We start from the raw sequence: 22,353 nt of genomic DNA on the forward strand, positions 1-22,353 counted from the left end.
AAATAAGGCATTTCTTCCTAGGCAAGTGCAGCAGCTTGGACTGTTTTCATTATATTTTTATTACATCGCAGTTTATTTTGGGCAAGAGCAATTCAACTTGTCTCTTCCGAAATTACCCCTGGAATAGACTAGCAACTGTGATGGGCACCTCCGTAATGGAAGTAGTGGGGATAGAGGGGGAGCGGGTGGTGGGGTCCACAGTGGAGGGAGCAAAGGACTCCCTGGGTGGGATTTCAAAAGCACTGATGAATGTTTTTAGCCATAAGGGGAAGAAAGAAATGGAAGTCCTCTCCTTTTCTCCGTTTTTTTTTCCCCCCTTTGGTCACCCCTTTGATGCAGCCTATACACCGTAGCTGCTGCCAAACAATTTTGATTAGATAGGCAGTCGGGTCGGGGTTGCACTGTGGTGCTCGTGCCTTTATCTGCTTGTGCCGTGAAGATAAATCTGTATTTTGCAGTCGTAGAGTAAGTATTGCTAGGTATTTTTGATTGCAGAGTTCTGCCCTTGAATTGTATCCATAAACAGAAAGGGTACTAGAGATCATCTCGTCCACTGGTTTCCCCACATTTTCTTCTGTAGCACAGACTTCAAAGTCCTACTTGCTAGCCTAGGAAGCAAAGCCAAGCAGGGGCGCTGCTCTCATGCAGCTCCTAGGCTCTCTTCTGAGTCTTTAAAATGTTTCCTTGGAGCCCCCGTTTTAAAACTATTGGAATGCCTACCCTGACTTTATAAATTTAACAAAAAACATTTTGAACAAATACTGTGTGTCCAGCACTGTACCAAGTTTGGGAAAAATGGGGCCTAAAATAGGAGTACATCTGGTCCCTGTTTCATCAGAGGAGACAGATGATTACAACACGAGTAAATCATTGATACAAATGCACCTGGGATATTACAGAGGCATGGAATGGGGGTTCCCCAATTCATTCTGGGGGCACTGAGTTGAGTCTGGGCCCGAGTCTCTAAAACTGAACAAATGATCTAGGAAGGCAGTTAATTTGGGAAGGTGTGGAGGACAGTATAATTCAGACTGAAGAATGGAGTGGGTAAGTTGCTAGGGGCATATTCTGGAAGATACAAGTTGTTTTATGTAACAGGTAGTGCTGTGGGAATTGATGAAGAGGGCATTAGCCTTGTCTCGATTCTTTAGAAAATAGCCACTGAAGGCCTTAAGGAAATGAGCTCAAATTTACATTTTAGATTGCCAACAGGGACTATGAATCTGATGGGAACAAGGGAGGTTGGAAGGTAAGTCAGGAGACTATAGCAGTGGTTCTCTGACAGAGAACATGAGTAGGAGCAAATTTAAGGGGAAAATGATGCATTTGTTTTGAGGTTCCAGGTAGAGATGTCCAGCATGACTGGATGGCTGCCTCTTGTCTGAAGCCTTGAAGAACACACTGTGATCCTGTACATAGAAAGGGACTGGAGAGATGTAGGAAAATGTTAGGTTTGCTTAACTGTTGGTTATTTTTCTTAATCCTTTTCTGTACGCTGAGCATATATTACTTTTAAAATCAAGGAAAAGCATAGTTTAGTTTTTAAATCGGTTTGGCTTCCAAACTTTGCTATTTTCTTTAACCAGTTTGGCACCATGCCATATATGGAATACCCTGCATTTTCACTGAAAATTCTATTTGGAAATGATACTATGTAGTCATTAAAATCATGCTTTTAAAATAAATATACAAATATTTACCAGTCTTCTTACACCAAATTTTATTATTTGGTTTATTTAGTTGGGTCCTATGCAGATACAGTGATAGAAAAATCTCGAGAACAAACCGGAGTGTTTACAGCATGTCAAGTGCTCTCTTGAATGGAGTAATCACAGGCAAACGTTCTCTCAGTCACTAGTGATGGTATAATAAATGTGAAGCTGAAATCTAGCTCCGGTCTCCTCAAAGTCTTGACTTCCAGGAGTGTGGTAAGGAGATACAGCCTTTTCTGACAGTGCCTGGGAATGATGATTCTTGCCTAAAAACAGTAAGTTGGGTGGTTTTTATTTGAACTTTCTTGCCACAACAAATAGATCAGAATGTTATTAGAATCTACCAAACTGAGAGCTGATCTTAGTGGGACACATACTCAAAAGCTATCTTTGAGCATTTGGTACTTAAAAAAAAAAAAAAAAAAAGATGTATTTATTTATTTGAGAGAGCACACACCGGCACGTGTGGGGCGGGGGATGGGGGGGTGGGGGGGGAGGGGCTGGAGGGAGAGAGAGAAGCGGATGACCCGTTAAGTGTGGAGCCCAACGGGGGTCTCGATCCCATAACCCTAATATCATGACCTGAGCCGAAATCGAGTTGGATGCTTAACCGACTGGGCCATCCAGGTGCCCCAAGCATTTGTTTTTAACTCATTAGAGGAAAAGAACCATCACTATATTTGATGACTCGTTTCCATTATGCTCAAAGCAACTTGTAAACTTTCTATTTATATATTTATTACCAGCTTATTCTGATCCATAAAAACTCTGTAAGGTTATACACTGTGTTAACATGCTAGTGGCATACATTTCTGGCAACTTGCTGCACTTCTCAGTTACTAAGAGAAGTAAATGGAATAATCAGATAAGGAGTCTGATTCATCAAGTTTTCTAGACAATTTTCTGCAGTCCTAGCTTTCCAGATTATAGGTAGAGGTAGGTATATTGTTGGATTCTACAGATTTCAAAAAAAGGCAGGTAGAATTACTGTCAGGAGAATATTAAGAAGCCTTCACATGATGGTCAAGGTTGTATCTTAATCTGTATCTGAATGGGTCCATTTCCTAACGGAGAGGAACTGACTAGTACACACAGTACAGATTTGAGAAACATGCCAACTTTAAAATGCTATCAAAAGATAAAAATCTGAATAAAAAATTCTTTAAAAAAATCACATTAGATTTTTTAGGTGGAATCTCCTGATGCTTTAACTCTGAGGAAGTTTGGGGGATGATATGAAACCAAATATAGGAAATTAGACCAAAATTATCCAAGAGTAAGTTCCATTTCAAGTGGATGACAAAGATGGACAATATACTTGAAAAGATTACAGTGGTTTCTCAAATGTGCCTGACAACAAGAATTACCATGGCACTTCTCACAAATAAAGAGTCTGAAAACCATTCTCTTTCAGTTTTTGCTCAGTGTGTGGTAGGTTTGGACTGGGGACCAAGTATTTATATTTAAAGCACTTCCAGTGGTTCTAATCATCAGGAAAGTTAGGGAAATTGAGGCTAAGGGGAAATCAGCAGCAAAAAATACCACCACAGCTCCCATCTCCTTACTCCAATACTACCCAGCAAACTACCTGAGAATGAGAAACACTCAACTAAAATTGAGGAATTGTCTGTAGAACACGGTTTATTTCAAGTCCAAACACAAAATTACTCAATTTTCTTAACAGACTGCATAATTTTTACTGCATGGATATTTAGGGTTTCTCTATTCACAAGTGTAGATTTATTTCTGAACTTTAGGCTCAAATGATTCATATATATATATATTTATATGTTTACTACAGAGGACTGTACTTTAACAAATTTGTTTAGAAAATATTTTACATAAAAACACACAAAGCATTTACCAATACTCCTCAGTTTTTACAACCAGTCTTCAGCAAAGATCTGGCTGATGTTCATCATTTTCTACAAAACATTCCAAGACCGAATATAATAGAACGTAGTATTTTACATACTTTAGCTTATTATTGCAGTTTACATTTCCCCTTTCTTTGATGGCTTCTGCATATATTATACTCATAAAGCAGAATAAATCTTTTCTTTAACTGGTGACTTGTTTAATAAAATTATCTTTTTTGGTGTAACTTGTCTCCAACCAAGAACCTAGTAGTCCTGATGAAATCAAGTAACCGACATATAGGGCTTTTACAAACGAATAATAGAAGGATTCAGTACCTATCAGTAGAATATCCTTTATTATTCTGTGTTCAGTAACTACCACCTGGTGCTATTACTTCTAGTATAATCAGTTGGCATCAAAATATAAAGTAAAAATATGTACATTTTTATATATCAATTCTTACCTGAATAATCTCAGATCTCTTGAGAATGTTCCACAAAGTGGAATTTCTTCCTAAAGTTACAGTGAATGTGGTACAATGTGTACAACTTGTTTAACCAGTGCCTGCTTTTCATTTCCAAGATTTTTCCTTATCTTGAATCAAATGCACAATCCTGACTACCATATCATAATGCACTGGCTTACAGTTTGTATATAAAGTCCAACTCAAGCTTATTTTGGTTTATTGTACATGCTTTATTAAAACGGTACTGGTATTTACAGTATCTGCAGAGTCCCTTCCAAGGCGCTCTCACACACATTCAGACACACCCATACAACATCCATACTACGGCCCCATGCACCCACACCAATGAGATGTGAGGGTCAGACTCCTAAAATTAGGCAGCTGTTGGGGGACAGAGTTGATCTGTTTTTCAATTTTTTTTAAAAGAGAAAAAGCATGAGGGAATGCATTTGGCCATTACAATGCTAATTAAGATTGTGTATATTAACATATGTGGCAGTAACACTGAATATTCCTTTTACATTCTATATACACAGAATGACTTCAAGGTTTTGCAGTCAACAGAATATCCCAACTTCGGTCTCAATGCTGCTTGTAGTGACTTCTGAATTCACATAGGGGCTTTCCCTAAAATAATTCAAGTCTATGTAAGTGAAATAAGGCACAATTAATATTGATTTGATCTAGGGGAAGGGAAGGGATAAAAACTAGTTTCAAATGATCTTACTATTGGGGAATTAGCTTTGACTTAAATCCACCTGAAATCCCTTCTCTTAATTTCTTAGCAATAAAGGTATTTTTCTTTTCCCTGACAAAACCCAAAAAATTTGGGAACTCACATTTTAATGTTTCAGTAACCTAAACTACTCAAATTGATGTGCACCCCCAACCTCTCCTGCCCAAGTCTCTTCCCTCAAAGCTAAAACAAGAACACAGCACATGAATCCCTTGCTGTTTGTGAGATTTGTACACTTAAGTAGCAAATACATATCTGGTTGTTTTTTGATTTAAAAAAAAAAAAGGAGGAAGGAAGGGAGGGAAGGAGGGTAGGAGGGAGAGAGGAAGGAAGGAAGGAAAAAGTAACCTTGTGACTTTCTTACTCTTTAAAAAAGTCCCTGTTTCCTCCTTTTCAGGATGACGAAGCCCCACCAGACATTACAAACAACTGCAATAAATGAGTTTGGCAGCATAAATAATGTCTAGTATTCAAATCTTCATAGTGAGACTCATTTAGCTTGTATACAATCTGTTGAATGTTTTTTGCAGCAGGTGAACCAAACCCAAAGATGCTGGACATTCTGTGAAAGGGAGTAACAAGAATTGCAGTTCTGAAGGCCCCTGACTTTGGTTGTTTACAAAGTTCAATCCTGTTTATTGTGATCCTTGGTATCTTCTTCATCTGTATATTCTGATGGTTCTTCCCCTGGTTTTAGGAGTCTGCCTACATAATCATATTTTTCTGAAAAATACATCAAAAGAAAATCAGTAGTGATCAAATTCGTTTCACTATTCCATTACACAGTGGGGAAGGTGTTTGCTTCTTTTAGAATTATATAGAATAGGCTTTGTTCCTATTGCTCACCTTGGCTGGTCTTTGTACTCATGTAAGGCTTGAACAAAAGAAAATGGGATTAAGGAACTTACAAAGCTTGGGGGCTGTGCTTTGCAGGAGAGTGTTCCATATATACCAGCTCTTAACCAAGGACATTTCATCAGAATCACTTAGAGCTCATGATAAGGAGATCCAACCAGAAAATATTCTTGGGGAGAAAATGTGACATAGGCTACTACTCTCTAGGAAAATAAACCAAATGAAAAGCAAAGTCATTTGTTATTATTATCCTGTATTCTTTGAGATCTCAGTGTGTGGCTCCAGTCATACCATTATTCTTTCTCCTATCAAACTCTCTTCTTACATCTCTGTTAATACTGCTTGTTTTATGTTACCAGGTATTAATTTAGAACACTGTGGTGTCCAAGGTGATCCATATTTAGTTATTTCTTGGTCAGGAATCTGAACCTAGGTTAAGTGAATTAACTGACAAACCAGGAGGATAAGATAGGAGGACTGCTTCCTACAGAACAGGTTCAAGTGCCAAGAAGCCAGAAGAACCACAAGAAGTGTTTCCAAGGGATGCAGAGGTCACATAAATAGCTATCTGGATTGTCACATAGGAGGTAATAACGGATGCCACGAGGGTATAATAAAGGGGAAAGATATTTTTTCTTTATGGTTTGAGAGTAAGATCAATAAAATCATTTTGGAGTAAATTATAGTATCAATATCCAAAATAAATTTAGTTTTAAATAGAAGCCTATATTTGAAAATACTCTATCTTAATTAAAAAGCCTTATATGACTAAAGGTGTCACAGTTTTTGTTAAGACTTATAGGTTGTAACAAGTCAACTTTTAAGTATGAATTTTGAAATAATAATATGTAACAATCATTTTCATATTTAGCTTTTTTATCATCAAATAATGATGGTGATGACAACAGATATCCTTAGGCTCTTAAGGAGTGTGAAATAGTATACACTTTCTTCAATATTTCCAAAGAACCCGACAAAATGAAGGTACCTTTAAACTGCATTTCCCATTCTCGAACACTCTCCATCTGTACAGCATTCAAGTCTGAGAGATCATCATATTCATCTTTAAGTGCATCTTTATCTAGGCAAAATGTCGCCAGTCCTCTGGAGGCATCCCTACCAGCAAATATTCCATATGGACCGGCTGGGGGGGGAAAAGAAGAAATTATTGACATTACCTTAACATTATTTTAGAATGCCTCAAAGGAAAAAGTCAAATGAAAGAAACCTCATAATGACTCATATTTGGTACACAGCCTTAATTTTTAAAACATGACAGATACTAAATGGGATAATGAGAAGAAACTTCTTGGAAATCTGCCTGTAGAACAAAGTAATTTTTCTCTGAAATTTAATACCTCAAAACTTGTATTCAAAGTTGAAGACTGTAACATATTAGGGAGAAGAGGAAACTTAAGCAGTTAGGTTTGGAAGCTGGTTTGTTTGAGGGGAGATAATGCTTCACTGATTGCTGTTAATTAATTGTGGCATCTAAAAATAATCAACAGAACATCCACTAGATAAGCATTTGTTAAAGACTCAAGTCAACTGTGGATCTAAAATATTTTTCTTTCTCTTTTTCAAAGTAGGTCCTATGAAAGCAGAGACTGTATCATCTTTGTACCCCCAGTGACTAGTTCAATGCACAGCACATGCAGATCCTCAACAGGTCTTTGCTGAATGATTGGTTTTATCAGAAATATGACCCATTTTCAAAATAAGTATCACCTGACTACCAGAATATACTCACAATTACCTATATAAACTATGAAGTCATTAAACAATGGTTTTCATTTGTCACAGCTCTTGTGCAACAGGAGATGTGGCTATAAGGAACAGTTTTTATTATTTTTATTTTTGGGGGGCGTAGAGTGTGAGGAGTGGTGGGGGAGGGGGCAGAGGGTGAGAGACAGAGAATCCTAAGCAGGTTCTAAGCTCAGTGCTGAGCCTGATGTGGGGCTTGATCTCACGACCTGAGCCAAAATCAAGAATTGGACGCTTAGCCAACTGAGCCACCCAAGCACCCCAACAGTTCTGAGTGACACAAAATGATTAGCATTTTGTCCAAGGAGTTAGGAACCACCCTCCCTAGGGAGGAATGGCATGATTTTTGTGCTGACAGAAATGAGCCATTCCCAAAGTCTGCGCTTGAGAGCAGCAGTTGTCTTGCTCAGGTCAGTACTCAATGCCTAGCACATGCCTGGCATAAAATAGAAACATAGTAAATTTCTTCCAAAATATTAGCTGCCATTTCAAATAAGGAGTAACTCTCGATTTTGATCCTTTAAACAGATTCACTTACGGTAAGCAAAATCTCCACCCAAATACATGATAAAAAAGACATTTCAGTTCTTTAAAACATATAATAAACAAAACTGAAACAACCTAATTTTCCCTATCAAGAAACTGGTTAAATTACAGTACATTAATTTAATGGAATAATAGTACATAACTATCAACAAGAATGAAGTATCTCCATATGTATACCCAGACAGAAGTTCATAATGGAGTAACTGAAAAGAGCAATTCAGAAGAGTATGTATATATAGCGTGTGATTTGCTTTGAATTAAAAAAATACACATACATGTGTTTGTGTATGTGTGAAAAACATCAGGAAGAATACAGACCAAACACTGAACAGTGGCAATCTTTTCTGGGGAATGGAAGAAAAAATTTTACTTCATATAACTGGTAAAGTCTGGCTATTCAGAAAATTATTATTGTTACTACTACTACTTTTCTTTATTATTATTAATTGAAGTATAGTTGACACATAATGTTATATATTAGTTTCAGGTGTACAACATAGGGATTTGACAACTCTATACATTATGCTATGCTCACAGCAAGCATAGCTACCATCTGTTACCATACAGCACTGTTACAATACCATTGACTATATTCCCTATGCTGTACCTTTCACCCATACGATTAATTCATTCCATGACTGGAAGCCTGTATCTCCCACTGCCCTTCACACATTTTGGCAATCCCCTCAACCATCTCCCCTCTGGCAACCATCAGGTTGTTCTCTGTATTTATGGGTCTGTTTCTGATTTTGGTTGTATATTTGTTAAAAAATTATTTTTATAATAAAAATCTTTTGAGAGTTACTTCTGTCTTCATGTTAGGCCGCAGAGCAGATCATAAAGCTTTTCTGTTTAAAATGTTGGTTTAGAAATTAAGTGGTGTCTGGCTGGCTCAGTCAGAAGAGCATGCGACTCTTGATCTCAGGGTCAAGAGTTCGAGCCCCATGTTGGGTGCAGAGATTACTTAAAAAAAGATTTCCAAAATACTAATTTTACAAAATAAAAAATTTTTTTTCCTGAGGCTACAGTTTTCTGTATATGACAAAGGTAATTTAGAGAAAATAATTTTAAAACCAGCATTACTATTATGAGCAACGGAGTGGTAAGAGAGCTTTTTGTCCAGTTAACAAAATAAAATACTTTCTAAGGAGAAGTAAACAAGAAAAAAACCTAGAAATTCCTTAATTTTTAAATGAGTAATGATTATACCCATATTCATATTTGAAAACATTTAGGAAACTGAAGGTTATATGTCCGAAAAGTATCTGTACATTTAAGAGAATTCAAAATCTACTTAAATGGACAATAATCTAAACATTTATGAACATTAATTTGAGTTACAGAAAGCAGTGCAACATAAAGTTCATCAGGTCTAAGAAAGCCATTGTCCGCGAAGTTTAAGGCATGGAACCAGAAGTGTCATTTGCGATAAATTTAAAAAGTAGCATTATTAGGTATTGTACATTAACATGAAAATAAAGGTAATTCTTCCCAGTAAAGTACTTTTTTATCCCTAAGTATTTTCCATATTGCTCCTTAATATTAGGTGACATTCACAATTACCATTTAATGGGTTATATATTTTCTTACTGAATGAATATACCTAAAATTTAATCATTTTCCTATTAGTATACACTTAGGCTACCATTTTAAACTTTTAAATTTGTCTTCTATATAAGAAACTGGGACACTATTTACAAATGGCCAACATTTATAACCTTCAAACTATTGCCCATTCTATCAATTCACCTTGCAAAGGGTATTAACCATTTAAGAGAAAAAATTCAATATTGTTCCTTAAATTGGAATTAATTATTTTAGAGAAGTATTAACTTTGAAAATTAAGCAAGAACAGTCTCTAGGGAAAAGAAAAGTAGTTGTGTTTTTTTTTCTTTTGCATAACTCCACATGCTTTGTGCCAATAGTTGTTTTTCCCCAGATGGAGGCCATAGATAGATAGATAAACAGATAGATAAATTAGAGAGATAGATAGAACTACTATGATTTTTTTTTCAAAACAAAGTAATGCTGACAAAACAGTGATGAGTCATACACACAAAGAAAAGATAAAATTGATCAGGGCTATAAAAACCTACCAATGTAAAACAATAGCTTTCAACCTTTTAAAGAACTTTCTAGCATGTGACTTTACTCTCTCACAGTCTTGCAAAGGGGAAGGAACAATTTTTGTCCACCTGGTAGGTGAACAGGAGCAGAAACATTCAGTATCTTGCCTAAAATACCACCAGACTTGGGAAGTACTATCTCTGCTTTTCTACCCCAAACACAATACACTTGAGAAAACACACAGAGGATCCACAAACGCAAAGATGGAATGACAACCCTGAAAATTGGAGCATTTCATTAATTACAAAATTTCAGGGGAATAGACACTTTGGAATACCTGTTAAATCAAAATGAAAGAGAATTAACAAAAAAGCTGTATACACCGACAGCTTTTCTTATCATTTTGTTATGATATTTACCTCCCTGGCCTGCAAAAGTCAATCTACTTCAGTGTACTTCAGAGTATAAATCATTAAAAACATCTAAATGGTAAAAAGGAGAGAAGAAAAGATGATCATTATAAAAAACAGCAACCAGAAAATCCTCCATATTTGAGTATATTAATTATGTACCAATGCATTCTCTAATAAAATTCTCTGCCAATTTCTCTAAGGAGACCCCAACACTGAATAAATGTAAAAACGAAACTTCATAAAACATGTCCTTTTTTTGGTTTTAGATGGTCGATTTAGTAAGTGTGAACTTGAGTCAACAACCATCCCAATTCTAGGCAAAATGATATTTTATTAACTCTTGAATAGAAAATAATGATTCAGTGATTAATGTACTGCCCCACCCTCTAAATTATATTAAGCTGTTTTCTCCACATTTTAGTATTTCCCTCAGGAAGCATTTAACTTCTGAAAAGGTCTTTTTGGAACAGTTTTCTTTACTTTTTCCCATTAGACCATAAAGAACATTAACAACTAGAATCGGAACTGGACAGATGTGCTCAGAGAAAGGAGGATCTGAGGTCTACATAAAGTACATTTCTCTGCATTCATAATTCAACCAGAAGCATTATCTGAGAAGCCAGTAATACCTCCCCATTCCACTACCCCCTTATACAACAAACATAAATGTTATGGATTCCAGCATTTTGATAACCATACTTGCCTATCCATAATACTAAAATAACAATTACCCAAGGAAAGCAAATTTTAAGTGGTACTAAGTCTTTTGGTAAGGCCAGCTTATATAAACTGTTATTTTGACTATTAAGGCTCATTTAGACATTAACATTTCAGTAATAGCTAAGGGAATTATATTCTGTTGCTTTATCGAAGACTATAATATAATGCTGATATAAAAGTGGATTTACAATTTCAATAAAATTCTTGCTACAAAAAATGAATAGCAATTATTCAACCAAAGCAGTTTCTCTTAAATATACTTATGTAACAAATGTTCTAAGACATCATTTTAACAAATCTTTTTTTTAAGAGAAGATTTTATTTATTTATTTGAGGGAGCGCATGAGTGGGGGTGGTGGGGAAGGAGGGCAGAGGGACAAGGAGAGGCGGACTCCCTGCTGAGCAGGGAGCCCAATGCAGGCTTAATCAGGTCCCTGGGATCATGACCTAGGCGGAAGGCAGATGCTTAACGACTGAGCCACCAAGGCACCCCAAAGTAAATCTTTCAAAAATATTAAATATATCAAAATGACATTATACTAGAATTCAGATTTCATTAATACTCTTTAAGAGTTAACACAACCTGCGGCACAGATTTTTTTTTTTTTAAAGATTTTATTTATTTGACAGAAAGAGAGAGACAGCGAGAGAGGGAACAAAAGCCAGGGGGAGTGGGAGAGGGAGAAGCAGGCTTCCCGCCGAGCAGGGAGCCCGATGCGGGGCTCGATCCCAGGACCCAGTGATCATGACCTGAGCCGAAGGCAGACGCTTAACGACTGAGCCACCCAGGCGCCCCACGGCACAGATTTTTAAAATTCAAAATTCAATAAATCTACTAGTTAGTGTATCCTGAAACTGCTTACTTTAATAAAATCAGGTAGAATGAGGTAACTTTTTTTTTTTAAAGATTTTATTTATTTATTTGACAGAGAGAGACACAACGAGAGAGGGAACACAAGCAAGGAGAACGGGAGAGGGAGAGGCAGGTTTCCCGCGGAGCAGGGAGCCCGATGCGGGGCTCGATCCCAGCACCCTGGGATCATGACCTGAGCTGAAGGCAGACACTTAACGACTGAGCCACCCAGGCGCCCCTGGGGTAACATATTTTTGAAAAGGCAAAAACATATGGTCACTGTAAGAAAATATTTTAAAGAGTAATTTAATGAACAGAAAATTCCAGGAGGAAATAAAATATGTAAAATATGTTCACAGATAATTCTGCGATTATTAGGATGACTGTGTAGCTACATTAGTATTTATGAAGAGGAGAAAATTCCAGAATGAAAAGTTCAGTTATTTCCATGGTCAAAAAACCATAGCTCTCAGGGACAAACTATAATCCATTAAAGTTTATAAACAGCCTAGTTTTCTGGCCTGTTTTGACAATAGTCTTTTGTGATTATTAAAACAACTTAAAAAAAAAAACTAACTATACTTGGTATTGGAGTAATTTATTCCAATAAGATCACAGTGGGTCTTGGAATAAATGAAGAAATAATGTAAAAGTGATTAAAAGAAATCCAAGTAATAAATATTATTTTTTTTATATTTAGATTTAGGAAGTCCCAAGACTTTTAGAGAGAAGGTAGTGTGGTCAAAATGAAAGAATACTCCTCAAGAAGCCAAGATACCTGGGTTCTAGAGGCTTCAACCAACATTTAACAATGGGCAAATCTTAGAGGCGTTGGTATAAAATGGGGAAAGTATCTATCTAGTTTGGCCCTAACTTTAGGCAAGTAAAATACTTGCCCCAACCCACTCTTGTTTCTGAAATTCAAAGTAGAAAGCTGTCAGCAATACTGTGGTTTCAGCTCAGTGGCCTTGGCCCCAGGGCTTATGGCTACGGTGGGGACCAGGAAGACTGAAAAATTAAAATCCCAGGCCTGTGCCAGATGTGGGAGTGGGGACTGAGTTTACACAGCCACCACAGAATGAGAATTCTAAGGTGAAGAAATAGCATGGACTTGCTCTTTTCCTCCCCAGCTGCTTGAAGCTTGGCTACCATCATGAACAACAAAGTAACTATCTAGACCAGGAAGCTCATGACCAACCGACTACTTCGGTGGAAACAGATGGTCATTGATGTCCTTCACCCCAGAAAGGCAACAGTATTTGGGAAAAAATAGCCAAAATGTACAAGACCACACCAGATGTCATAATTGTATTTGGATTCGGAACACATCTTAGTGGTGGCAAGACAACTGGCTTTGGCATGATTTATGATTCCCTGGATTATGCAACAACAAAAAAATGAACCCCAAACACAGACTGGCAAGACATGGCTGGTATGAGAAGAAAAAGACATCAAGAAAACAGTGAAAGGAACACAAGAACAGAATGAAGAAAGTCAGGGGGACTGCAAAAGCCAATGTTGGTGCTGGCAAAAAGTGAGCAGGACATTGGACAACAGAAGGAGTAAAGATGCTGCAGTGGCTTTATCTGTGGTGATTGTGCAGATTTTTGATGAGAGGATTAATAAACTAAGAATGTTAATGTGATAAAAAAAGAAATATCATGGACTTAAATATCTATTGGAATTTAGAGAATAAAGGTAATACTGCAAGTGTTGGGGGAAAAATTATTCTATAAATAGTTGGGGTAATTAAATAATTTCTGTAAAAATCCTTATTTCACATCTTAAATTCCAAATGGAACTAAAAAACCCAAACCATAAAAGTATTCTAAAAAAACTACATTTTTTTTTAAAGATTTTATTTATTTGACAGAGAGAGAGAGACAGTGAGAGAGGGAACACAAGCAGGGGGAGTGGGAGAGGGAGAAGCAGGCCTCCCGCGGAGCAGGGAGCCTGATGTGGGGCTCAATCCCAGGACCCTGGGATCATGACCTGAGCCGAAGGTAGACACTTAACGACTGAGCCACCCAGGTGCTCCAAAAACTATGTATTTAAAAAAAATAATCTTTTTAGTGCAAAAAACCTTTAAGTAACTTATGATAGAAAATTCAGCAGCCATAAAAAGAAGAAATTTGAATACATAAAACCAAAAATTTCTGTGTGGTTTACAAAAACACCATAAATAAAGTAAAAAGACAAATAAACTAGGAAAAATATTTGAAGCTAAGGTTGATTCACTTTTTGAAGAACACCTAAAATCTCTAAGACCAATACCATGATTGAAAAACTGTGGCAAAGAATGTATGAATGGGGTGCCTGGGTGGCTCAGTCGTTAAGCATCTGCCTTCGGCTCAGGTCATGATCCCAGGGTGCTGGGATCGAGCCCTGCATCGGGCTCCCGGCTCGGCGGGAAGCCTGCTTCTCCCTCTCCCACTCCCCCTGCTTGTGTTCCTGTTCTCGCTATCTCTCTCTCTGTCAAATAAATAAATAAAATCTTAAAAAAAAATGTATGAACAGATAATTTATAGGAAACATAAATGACTCAAAATTCAGAAGGTGTCCAACCTCACTAAAAAGAGAAATATTTGTAAATTAAAACAATATTGCGATACCATTTTAAATTCTCAGACTGACAAAGACCAAGAAGTTTAATACCACATTTTTGGCAAAGGGGTGAAAAATAGGCATTTTCATGAAGTGTAAATTGGTCCAATTTCTCTGGAGGGCAATTCAAAAATAAGTACTCAAATTAAAAAATGTCCCATACCCTAAGAATCCGTGATTTTACTTCTGGGAATTTATAAGTTTATTCACATGTGTAAAATATTCATGTACATGAATATTTACAGCAGCACTAAGTATTAATAAGAGATTGGAAACAAATGTTTGTTAATAGTGGACTGTTAAATTATGATATATTCATGTAATAGAATATGCATATATTCAAAAGAATAAGATGACTTTTTATGCTGAGATAAAAGGCTCTCCAGATATTAAAGGCTTGTACAATATGCAACAATATGTGTGTGTGTGTGTGTGTGTGTGTGTGTGTGTGTGTGTGTGTGTGTGTCTGTGGAGGGAGTACATAGGGAGTACATATCCACATGCTTATACTTACAGGTAATAGCTCTGGAACAATACCCAGATTGGTTTCTCACTTCTAGGAAGCGGGACATCATAACTGGGTTACTTTTCACAATATATGCTTTAAAATATTCTATTCTGAATATGTATTATCTAATAAAAATATAGTTTTTTTTTTTTTAAACTTCCATGAGCCCCTATTTAGAAATAAATCTAAGCTACTCTACAGGAAGACTTCTAAAACCCACGGGTTAAGGAACAGCATAGAAAAAAAAATCCCCAAGAAACAAAAAGACTGTAATTGCTGAAGATATGTTTTTGTAGTAAAAATTATAAACTACATGAAGAAACAAACCACCATGAAGTGAGTACATATAACATATGAGAACTGGCATCCTCAGAATAACACAAGCAGATTAAAGAACTATAGTATGTTTGCTTAAAATTTTTAAGTAATTAAGAGATGGAACATTAAGGAAAGACTAAGAGACATGAAGGATAGAATGAAAAGCTAATGTGTATCTATTAGAAGACAATGGGGGAGGCAATAATTGAAGAGGTAATGGGTTCAAATTTTCTAAAATAAATGGATGACACACATCCTCAAATTTTAGTAGAGTCTGGCACAGGTTAAAAAAAATCAAATCCCCACCTCAGCAAATCCTAGTAAAAGAGCAAAACTCCAGACAAAGGGAAAAACAGATTAATCAAAGGAATGAAAATAAACCAAAAGCAGACTTGAAGAGAAGTAGAAGACAGTGGCATAATACTATTGAAGATCTAAAGGTAAAACAATCAGCCTACAATTTTATATCCAAAACCTATACTATTATTCCTGCATAAGGGCATATAGAGACAGAATTTTTTTGTGTCACTGAAAAAATTACAGGACATACCTTACTAAAATAAGAGCTGAACCCTGAGCAAAGGAATGAGATGCAAGAAATGACAGTGAATAAAGAAAATGGTTAACTATGTTGGTAAATTTAAATGAGGCTGACAATAAAAAAAGGTAATACTTTAATCAATTTGGGGGAGGAATTTGAAAAAATACAGTAGAACTACAAGTCTAATAGTAATACCATAGAAAATAAGGGTGAAGGAAGGATTAAAGGCTTTCTAAACCAGGGCCACAACATATGGCTGTATACTACACAACCCAAGGGACACCATCCACATTTGTGTACATGGTAGTTTTGTATATTTATTAAGAAATAGTCTCTCAAATGACAGTAAAGAGTCTTAAAGAAGAGTTTTTCTAATTCACATAGGTAGGTTTGGCTAACATTCCTATATTCTTCAGAAGAATAGTGTCTTCTATAACAAAAACTTTAAGGATATCACTAAAAGAATGTTAATAGAATATATCCAAATAAGTATATCCAAATAGAATATATCCAAATAAGTAGGGAGAAAAAATGGAAGAATTAAAAAAAAATTAATCTGAGAAGGAAAAAGGTAGGAAAAAGAAGCAAAGTATGACAAAGATAAATTACTAAATAAGAAGGTAGAAATATATCTAAATATATTAGTAACGTGAAAACATATAAACTGATTAAGCTGTTAAAAGACAGTGTTGAGGGGCACCTGGGTGGCTCAGTCAGTTAACGCCTGCCTTTGCCTTCCACTTGGGTCATGATCCCAGGGCCCTGGGATGGAGCCCCAAGTCTGAGTCCAGCTCCCTGCTCAGCGGGGAGTATGCTTCTCCCTCTCTGCCCCACCACCCCTCCCCTTCATGCTCTCTCTCAAATAAATAAATAAAATCTTAAAAAAAAAAGTGTTGATACTAGATTCAATTAAAAAAATCTAGCTATATTATAAAGGAATAATAAAACATACCACAGATCAGTGGAAAACAAGTGGAAAAAGAATCACTGAGGTAATACTAACCAAACAAAGGCTGAAGTCAAATCTCAAAATCAGTAAAGGTTAAGGATGTTTCTTTCTCTGCTGATTAACACAATATGATCAGTTCTAGATCTAGTGCTAGATGGCATCAGAACATTCTCACACCCAATCTTTGTATGGCTGACTCCTTCAGGTTTTTGCTTAAATATCAACCCCCTTTTCTTGATAAACTAACATAAATAAAGTATCTTTCTTAACCATCTATTCTAAAGTCCTTTGTTACCCTCTATTACATATCTTATTTATTTCTTTCATTGAATATTTAATCACAAATTATAATTATATGCTGAATGCTTACTTATTATCTGTTTTCCCAAATATACTATAAACTCTACACAGGTAGGAACCCATCTGTTTTGAAAACTCAGTTAACTCATTTTTCACAACATCTTATTTAAGCAACAGTGTAATGAAATCCAGGGAACTCCTTCTCAGTATTTAAAATGGAGATGAAGTCCTATATTAGTGATCTTGAGACAGGATGCAGGTTCTAAGGGTACAGCAGTTATTTAGTCATGTCTAACATGGGTACAGAGGGGAGGAGAGATCTTGGTCATAGATTCTTAAAAGAATTTGAATAGCTAACTCCAGATGTTACTAAATCTATTTTCTTCCAGCATGCATAACATAGTCTGGTTTCATATATACTTTCAGCTATCCTTTAATACTTAGCATTAGCATTTAACACAAATATAATTCCTTCAAAGATTAAAAACAATTGAATGAGCTGAATTCAGAGTATTATAGAAATAACTAGTATAAATTTGAGCAGAGTATCAAAACTCATCAGAAAACGCAGCTGATCCTTTTATTTTACTGAAAGTAATGGGTGTGTATGGCCATCAGCCCAAACAGACCCAGTTGGCCTCGAAGCAAGTAGCTGAGTAGTGTCAATAGGATATCCATGAAGGAAGAGGTCAGGTTGGGCCTAGTCTATATGTTGCAACTCTTGCTTCAACTGCAATTTTGCAAACTATACATAAAAGTTAACATCGCGAAGATAAAGTTATAAAAAGGAGGAAAAACACTTGAAAGGTGTATGTGCTCCGTTCCTCATCCTCCTAGATATTAGGCATCTCATGGGGTACCTCTTTTATACATGACTTTTTCTTTTCCAGTAGAATTCAAAAGGTAAGTTGGAGAAAATACTGCTTCGGTCTGTGTCAAAGAATATGCTACATGGAATAAAGGGGAAGCAACAGATTTAAATTTCAGAAACACAGGATAAACTATTAGAAAGGTCAACTGTATAATTTCTTGCCATTCTAAAGAATAAATAAAAACACTATTTTGGTAGAATTTCATTGTAGTAATATTAAATTAAGTTACTTAAAATTCTACTATCTGTTCCAGTCTTCCTACTCTGTTATGACTCTAGAAACATACGAAATTATATTTTGTAGTGCTACAATAGGAAGGGATGGCCTGTAAAGCCGGTTAGACTGTGTTTGATTTCTAGTTTTGCCACTGAGTATGTGATTTTGAGCAAAACCTCCCTGAGTTTCAGTTTCCACATTTGTAAAATGGGAACATTACTTACCTCCAAGGGCTGTTTGAAAATGAAATGAGATAATAAGCTAATAAACGGAGTTTGCTCCTCCTCCTACCTTGACCTATAGAATCAATGCTGTTGAATAGAACTCTTTGGGAAGATGGAAATACTCTATAAAGTGCACTAACATGGTAACCATGTAGCTACTGAGCAGTGGAAATGTGGCTAGTGTGATGGAGGGACTCAATTTTAACTATATTTAATTTTAACTAACTTAAAATTAAAAAGCCACATGCGGTTTATGGCTACCATACTAGACAGCACAACATACGGCCATGAAAGCATGTCTGAGGCTTTAAATCCTTATGGGAACCAGAAGAGGGTATAAAAACAACAGTAAGATTCTCCAGAAGTTTATCCCAGAACACAGTTTACCTGAAGTATAGATAGGCTTTGTGGTTAAATATATCCGGATTTGAACACCATGTCTGTATGACCCAAGGCAATTTACCCAAAATACCTACACTTCAGACTTCCCATCTGAGGGCAGAAATACTTACTAACCTCACTGAGGCATTGTGGCGATGACAAATTAATGGATCTGATGTAGTAGGTGCTTAACAAATCTTATTTCCTTTCTCCTCCCATATTCATTGTTTCTTATATGACCACTTTCCTCACATGCTGGCCAAGTGCCTGAAGTGTTACTAAATTTAATGATGACAAATGTAGTTAATGCCAACTGTTTGCCAACATGTGTTTACTCCACTAAATAGTCAATATTTAATTTTTTAAGAACCTGAACTTTAAAAGTGACTAAGAAAACAGTATCTTCGACATAGGAAAAAAACCTCACAAAAAATTTTTTAACTCCAAGACCAATACTGGGAAATGGGAGTAGATATTGGCTAGGCATAGAAACGAGGTTTTCTGGCTTCTTACCTCATTCTTTCAAGCTACTAAGATTGTCAGGCTAAGATCATTGCTTCTGAATTATTCTGTTACAAAGTGCTCAACTGACTTGAGGATGAAGATAAAAATTAAAACCCAAACTGAACTTGTATCTGTTTCATAGTCAGAAATTTGGCTTCAAGACTTCTGGAAAAACTGTTACATCTCCTATGAATGTGAAATATCAACATATTCCAAGCCCACAGATGATATGGCCACTTTCAAGTTCCTTTCCATAATATAACATTCCAAACATCTGTACTAGGTTGATCAATAAATACTTAGAAAATAACTAATTACCCCTAGGCTGTTCATCAGGACCTGGGAATTGGTGGAAGCCAACCTAAAACTGACTTCTCCCAAAAAAAAGAAAAATAAATAAAACTGACTTCTCCCTTGTTATCTGAGAAGCCTCCTCAATGCCCAAGCCACATGAAGGCTATCTACATCACATCTATGACTCTCATCTTAATTTTTAATTTCTGTTGCAGAACATTTGCCACTGGAGGCTGCTAAACTGTGTCTACAACAGCCTTTCCTGGCTATTCCCAGATAGTGGCAAGGCATAATGTGTGAGGACTAATATGCTTCTTTGCACTAATACTTGTGTTTGTTTCATTGTCAGTTTAGATAGGGGCTACAAAAGCAGATCTTTTAGTTGGGTAAGTGCTATATTAAAAATCTAAACCTGTACACAATTTTTAATTTCTGTACATACATTTTAATATCAATGAGGAAGAAACTTCAGGTTCAAAATACTGTATAAATCCTTGATTTAAAAAAATTAACTATTTAATTCGGTCTGTCCATTTAATTACTGTACTTTGGCCCTACTCCCTATTCTCCTGTCCCATATACTTTAAACAAAAAAAGTATTAACCGTTTCAGCGGAGTTAAGTAGGTAGACATCTGCTTTTCATATTTATACAACCAGAAGCACTATCTAAGACTTGCTTAAACTGAATATAGATCTACACACAAAAATACAAGCAACTAAGAAATAGTCCAACACATAAAATCTCCAATTACTTATCTCTGTTCCACTTAACAGCAAACCAAAGCACTTCTAAAATATATTCCAACCACCAAGCACTGAAATCAGAGATACATATTTGCAAGTGCCAATAAATCTCATGTACTAACAGATTAAATCAAGAAGAAAACCAATTTTTCTAGACTTGCCAACCCCCTTGACTTTAAGGCTTGGATGTACTCTTTCGAACACCAGGTCACTCTAGGTCCCTAATTTTATTATTTATTTTTTATTGTAGTCACTTTTTTTAAGCTTAGAATTAATTACTACATAATCAAGATGTACAACGTTACTCAATTTTATTGTATACCAGCAGGTTCCATGAGTCTGAAGTTTATTAGCATAATCTGAAATGTATGCTATAACTACACTGTCAAGGAAGGGTTTCAAACCCAACTACCCTACACACACGGTTCTCTGAAAGCAAAGTTCTAAAAATCTTTAACTTGCAGAACTGGTGCACTGGGGTGTGGATTTATGGCTCTTTTAAGTTTTTTCTGCTCAGTGAAAACACAGTAAGTCATTATCAACGTGTATTTGAATACTTGCCTTCCTACTATCAAAAAAAAAAAAAAAAAAGAAAAGAAAGAAACCAGACAGGCCCGCCTGCTGGGTAGTTGAGCTCCACCCCCAAAACTCAGGGAGACCATCCTTGCCAGTCTTTATTAAGATCTACATTCTGGTCTGTCCTCATCCTACATACATTGTTAATCTTAGAAAGCATCTCCATACTAAAACTGGTTTAAAAAAAGAGTCTGAGGTGTTGCTCATATGCCCAGACTTCACAAGCTAAACGGTGGGGACTTGGAACTACGTGTACCTAAACGTGGCCTTATGAGGAATAGGAGAGAAAAAAGGGAGATCGGTGGCAAAATAGAGTAAAGAAGGGAAAGCTGTGAATTACCTGGCCTACAACTCTGGGTCCCTACTTTAGATATCTCCCGTCCCTCCTGCCCCCACCTATCCCAGGAATCAGAAAGCTCAGGGAAGGCTGTGGGCCAACGCGACGGGCGACAACTGAAAGGATTTTGAAAAATTCTGCACAAGAAAAAGCTTCGTGGAGGAACGGGATGGTAGAAAGATGAAAGCTGAGAGCTGGTTCCTGGGGCGACACTGAAACCCGGACTTCGGGGGTAAAAAGGTGGAGGTGCCCGCGGCTGGGGGTGTGTGTAGGGCGGGCCGTCCCAGGTGCAGCAGCCACGGCGCAGGGGTCCAGACGTCGAGAAGGCTCGGAAACTAACCCAGTGCCCAGGGGCCTCCCCATCAGAAGGGGGTCGCACCTGAGCTGCAGGAGGTCCTCCCCCGCCCCTTCCAACTCCTCCTCACCCGGGCCGTAGAACTTGCTGCCTTTGGTCACGTCGAAGACTTTCCCATTGACCGCGAGCAGGATGCGCGGGGTGCGGGACCCGTCGTACTGGCGCAGCTGCTCCAAGCTGAAGTCCCGCTTCTTCATGCGAGGCAGTGAGGCAGCGGGACTCTCCTCGCCCGCTCCGGCCCCGGCGCCCAGACCCCGCCGCCCCCAGCGCACCCACAGCCGGTAGGCCCCCAGCAGCACCAGCGCCACCAGCGCCACGTTCAGCAGCATCTCCCCGCCCCCCGTCAAAAGCGCCAACGCTGCTGCCGCCCAGCCGCCCCCTTCTGTTGCCGCTCCCGCGCCGCTGGGGCTCTCGCTGCTGCCGTCGCTGCTGCTCTCACCGCCACTCCCCAGGGTGCCTAGCTTCACGTCCCCATCACCCGCCGCCATCACTGCCCGCCAGCGCCTTCCTCCTCCTCTCCGCCCCCTGCCCTCCCCAACCCCACGGCCAACCCCGCCCATCTGGGGGCCTCCCAGCCAATAACATGAGGAGAGGGGGCGGGGTCAAGCCTGCTCTCCATTGGGTGTTGACGGGGTAA

General features: G+C 37.5%; 1 protein-coding gene across 1 annotated transcript; it reads right to left on the reverse strand.

Moving 5' to 3' along the window:
* Window positions 1-4,244: 4,244 nt before the first annotated feature.
* On the reverse strand, window positions 4,245-22,265 carry PGRMC2 (progesterone receptor membrane component 2). The gene is made up of 3 exons (XM_025874172.2): window positions 21,787-22,265; window positions 6,618-6,773; window positions 4,245-5,497 (listed from the first exon to the last, which is right to left on the reverse strand). Exons 1-3 carry the CDS (start codon window positions 22,202-22,204, stop codon window positions 5,400-5,402), a joined length of 672 nt encoding a protein of 223 aa, XP_025729957.2. The 5' UTR covers window positions 22,205-22,265; the 3' UTR covers window positions 4,245-5,399.
* Window positions 22,266-22,353: the final 88 nt, after the last annotated feature.

This window comes from Callorhinus ursinus, unplaced genomic scaffold, assembly GCF_003265705.2.
Source record: "Callorhinus ursinus isolate GAN/ISIS: 27379988/994484 unplaced genomic scaffold, GSC_fseal_2.0 scaffold4, whole genome shotgun sequence".
NCBI classification, from domain to species: Eukaryota; Metazoa; Chordata; class Mammalia; order Carnivora; family Otariidae; genus Callorhinus; species Callorhinus ursinus.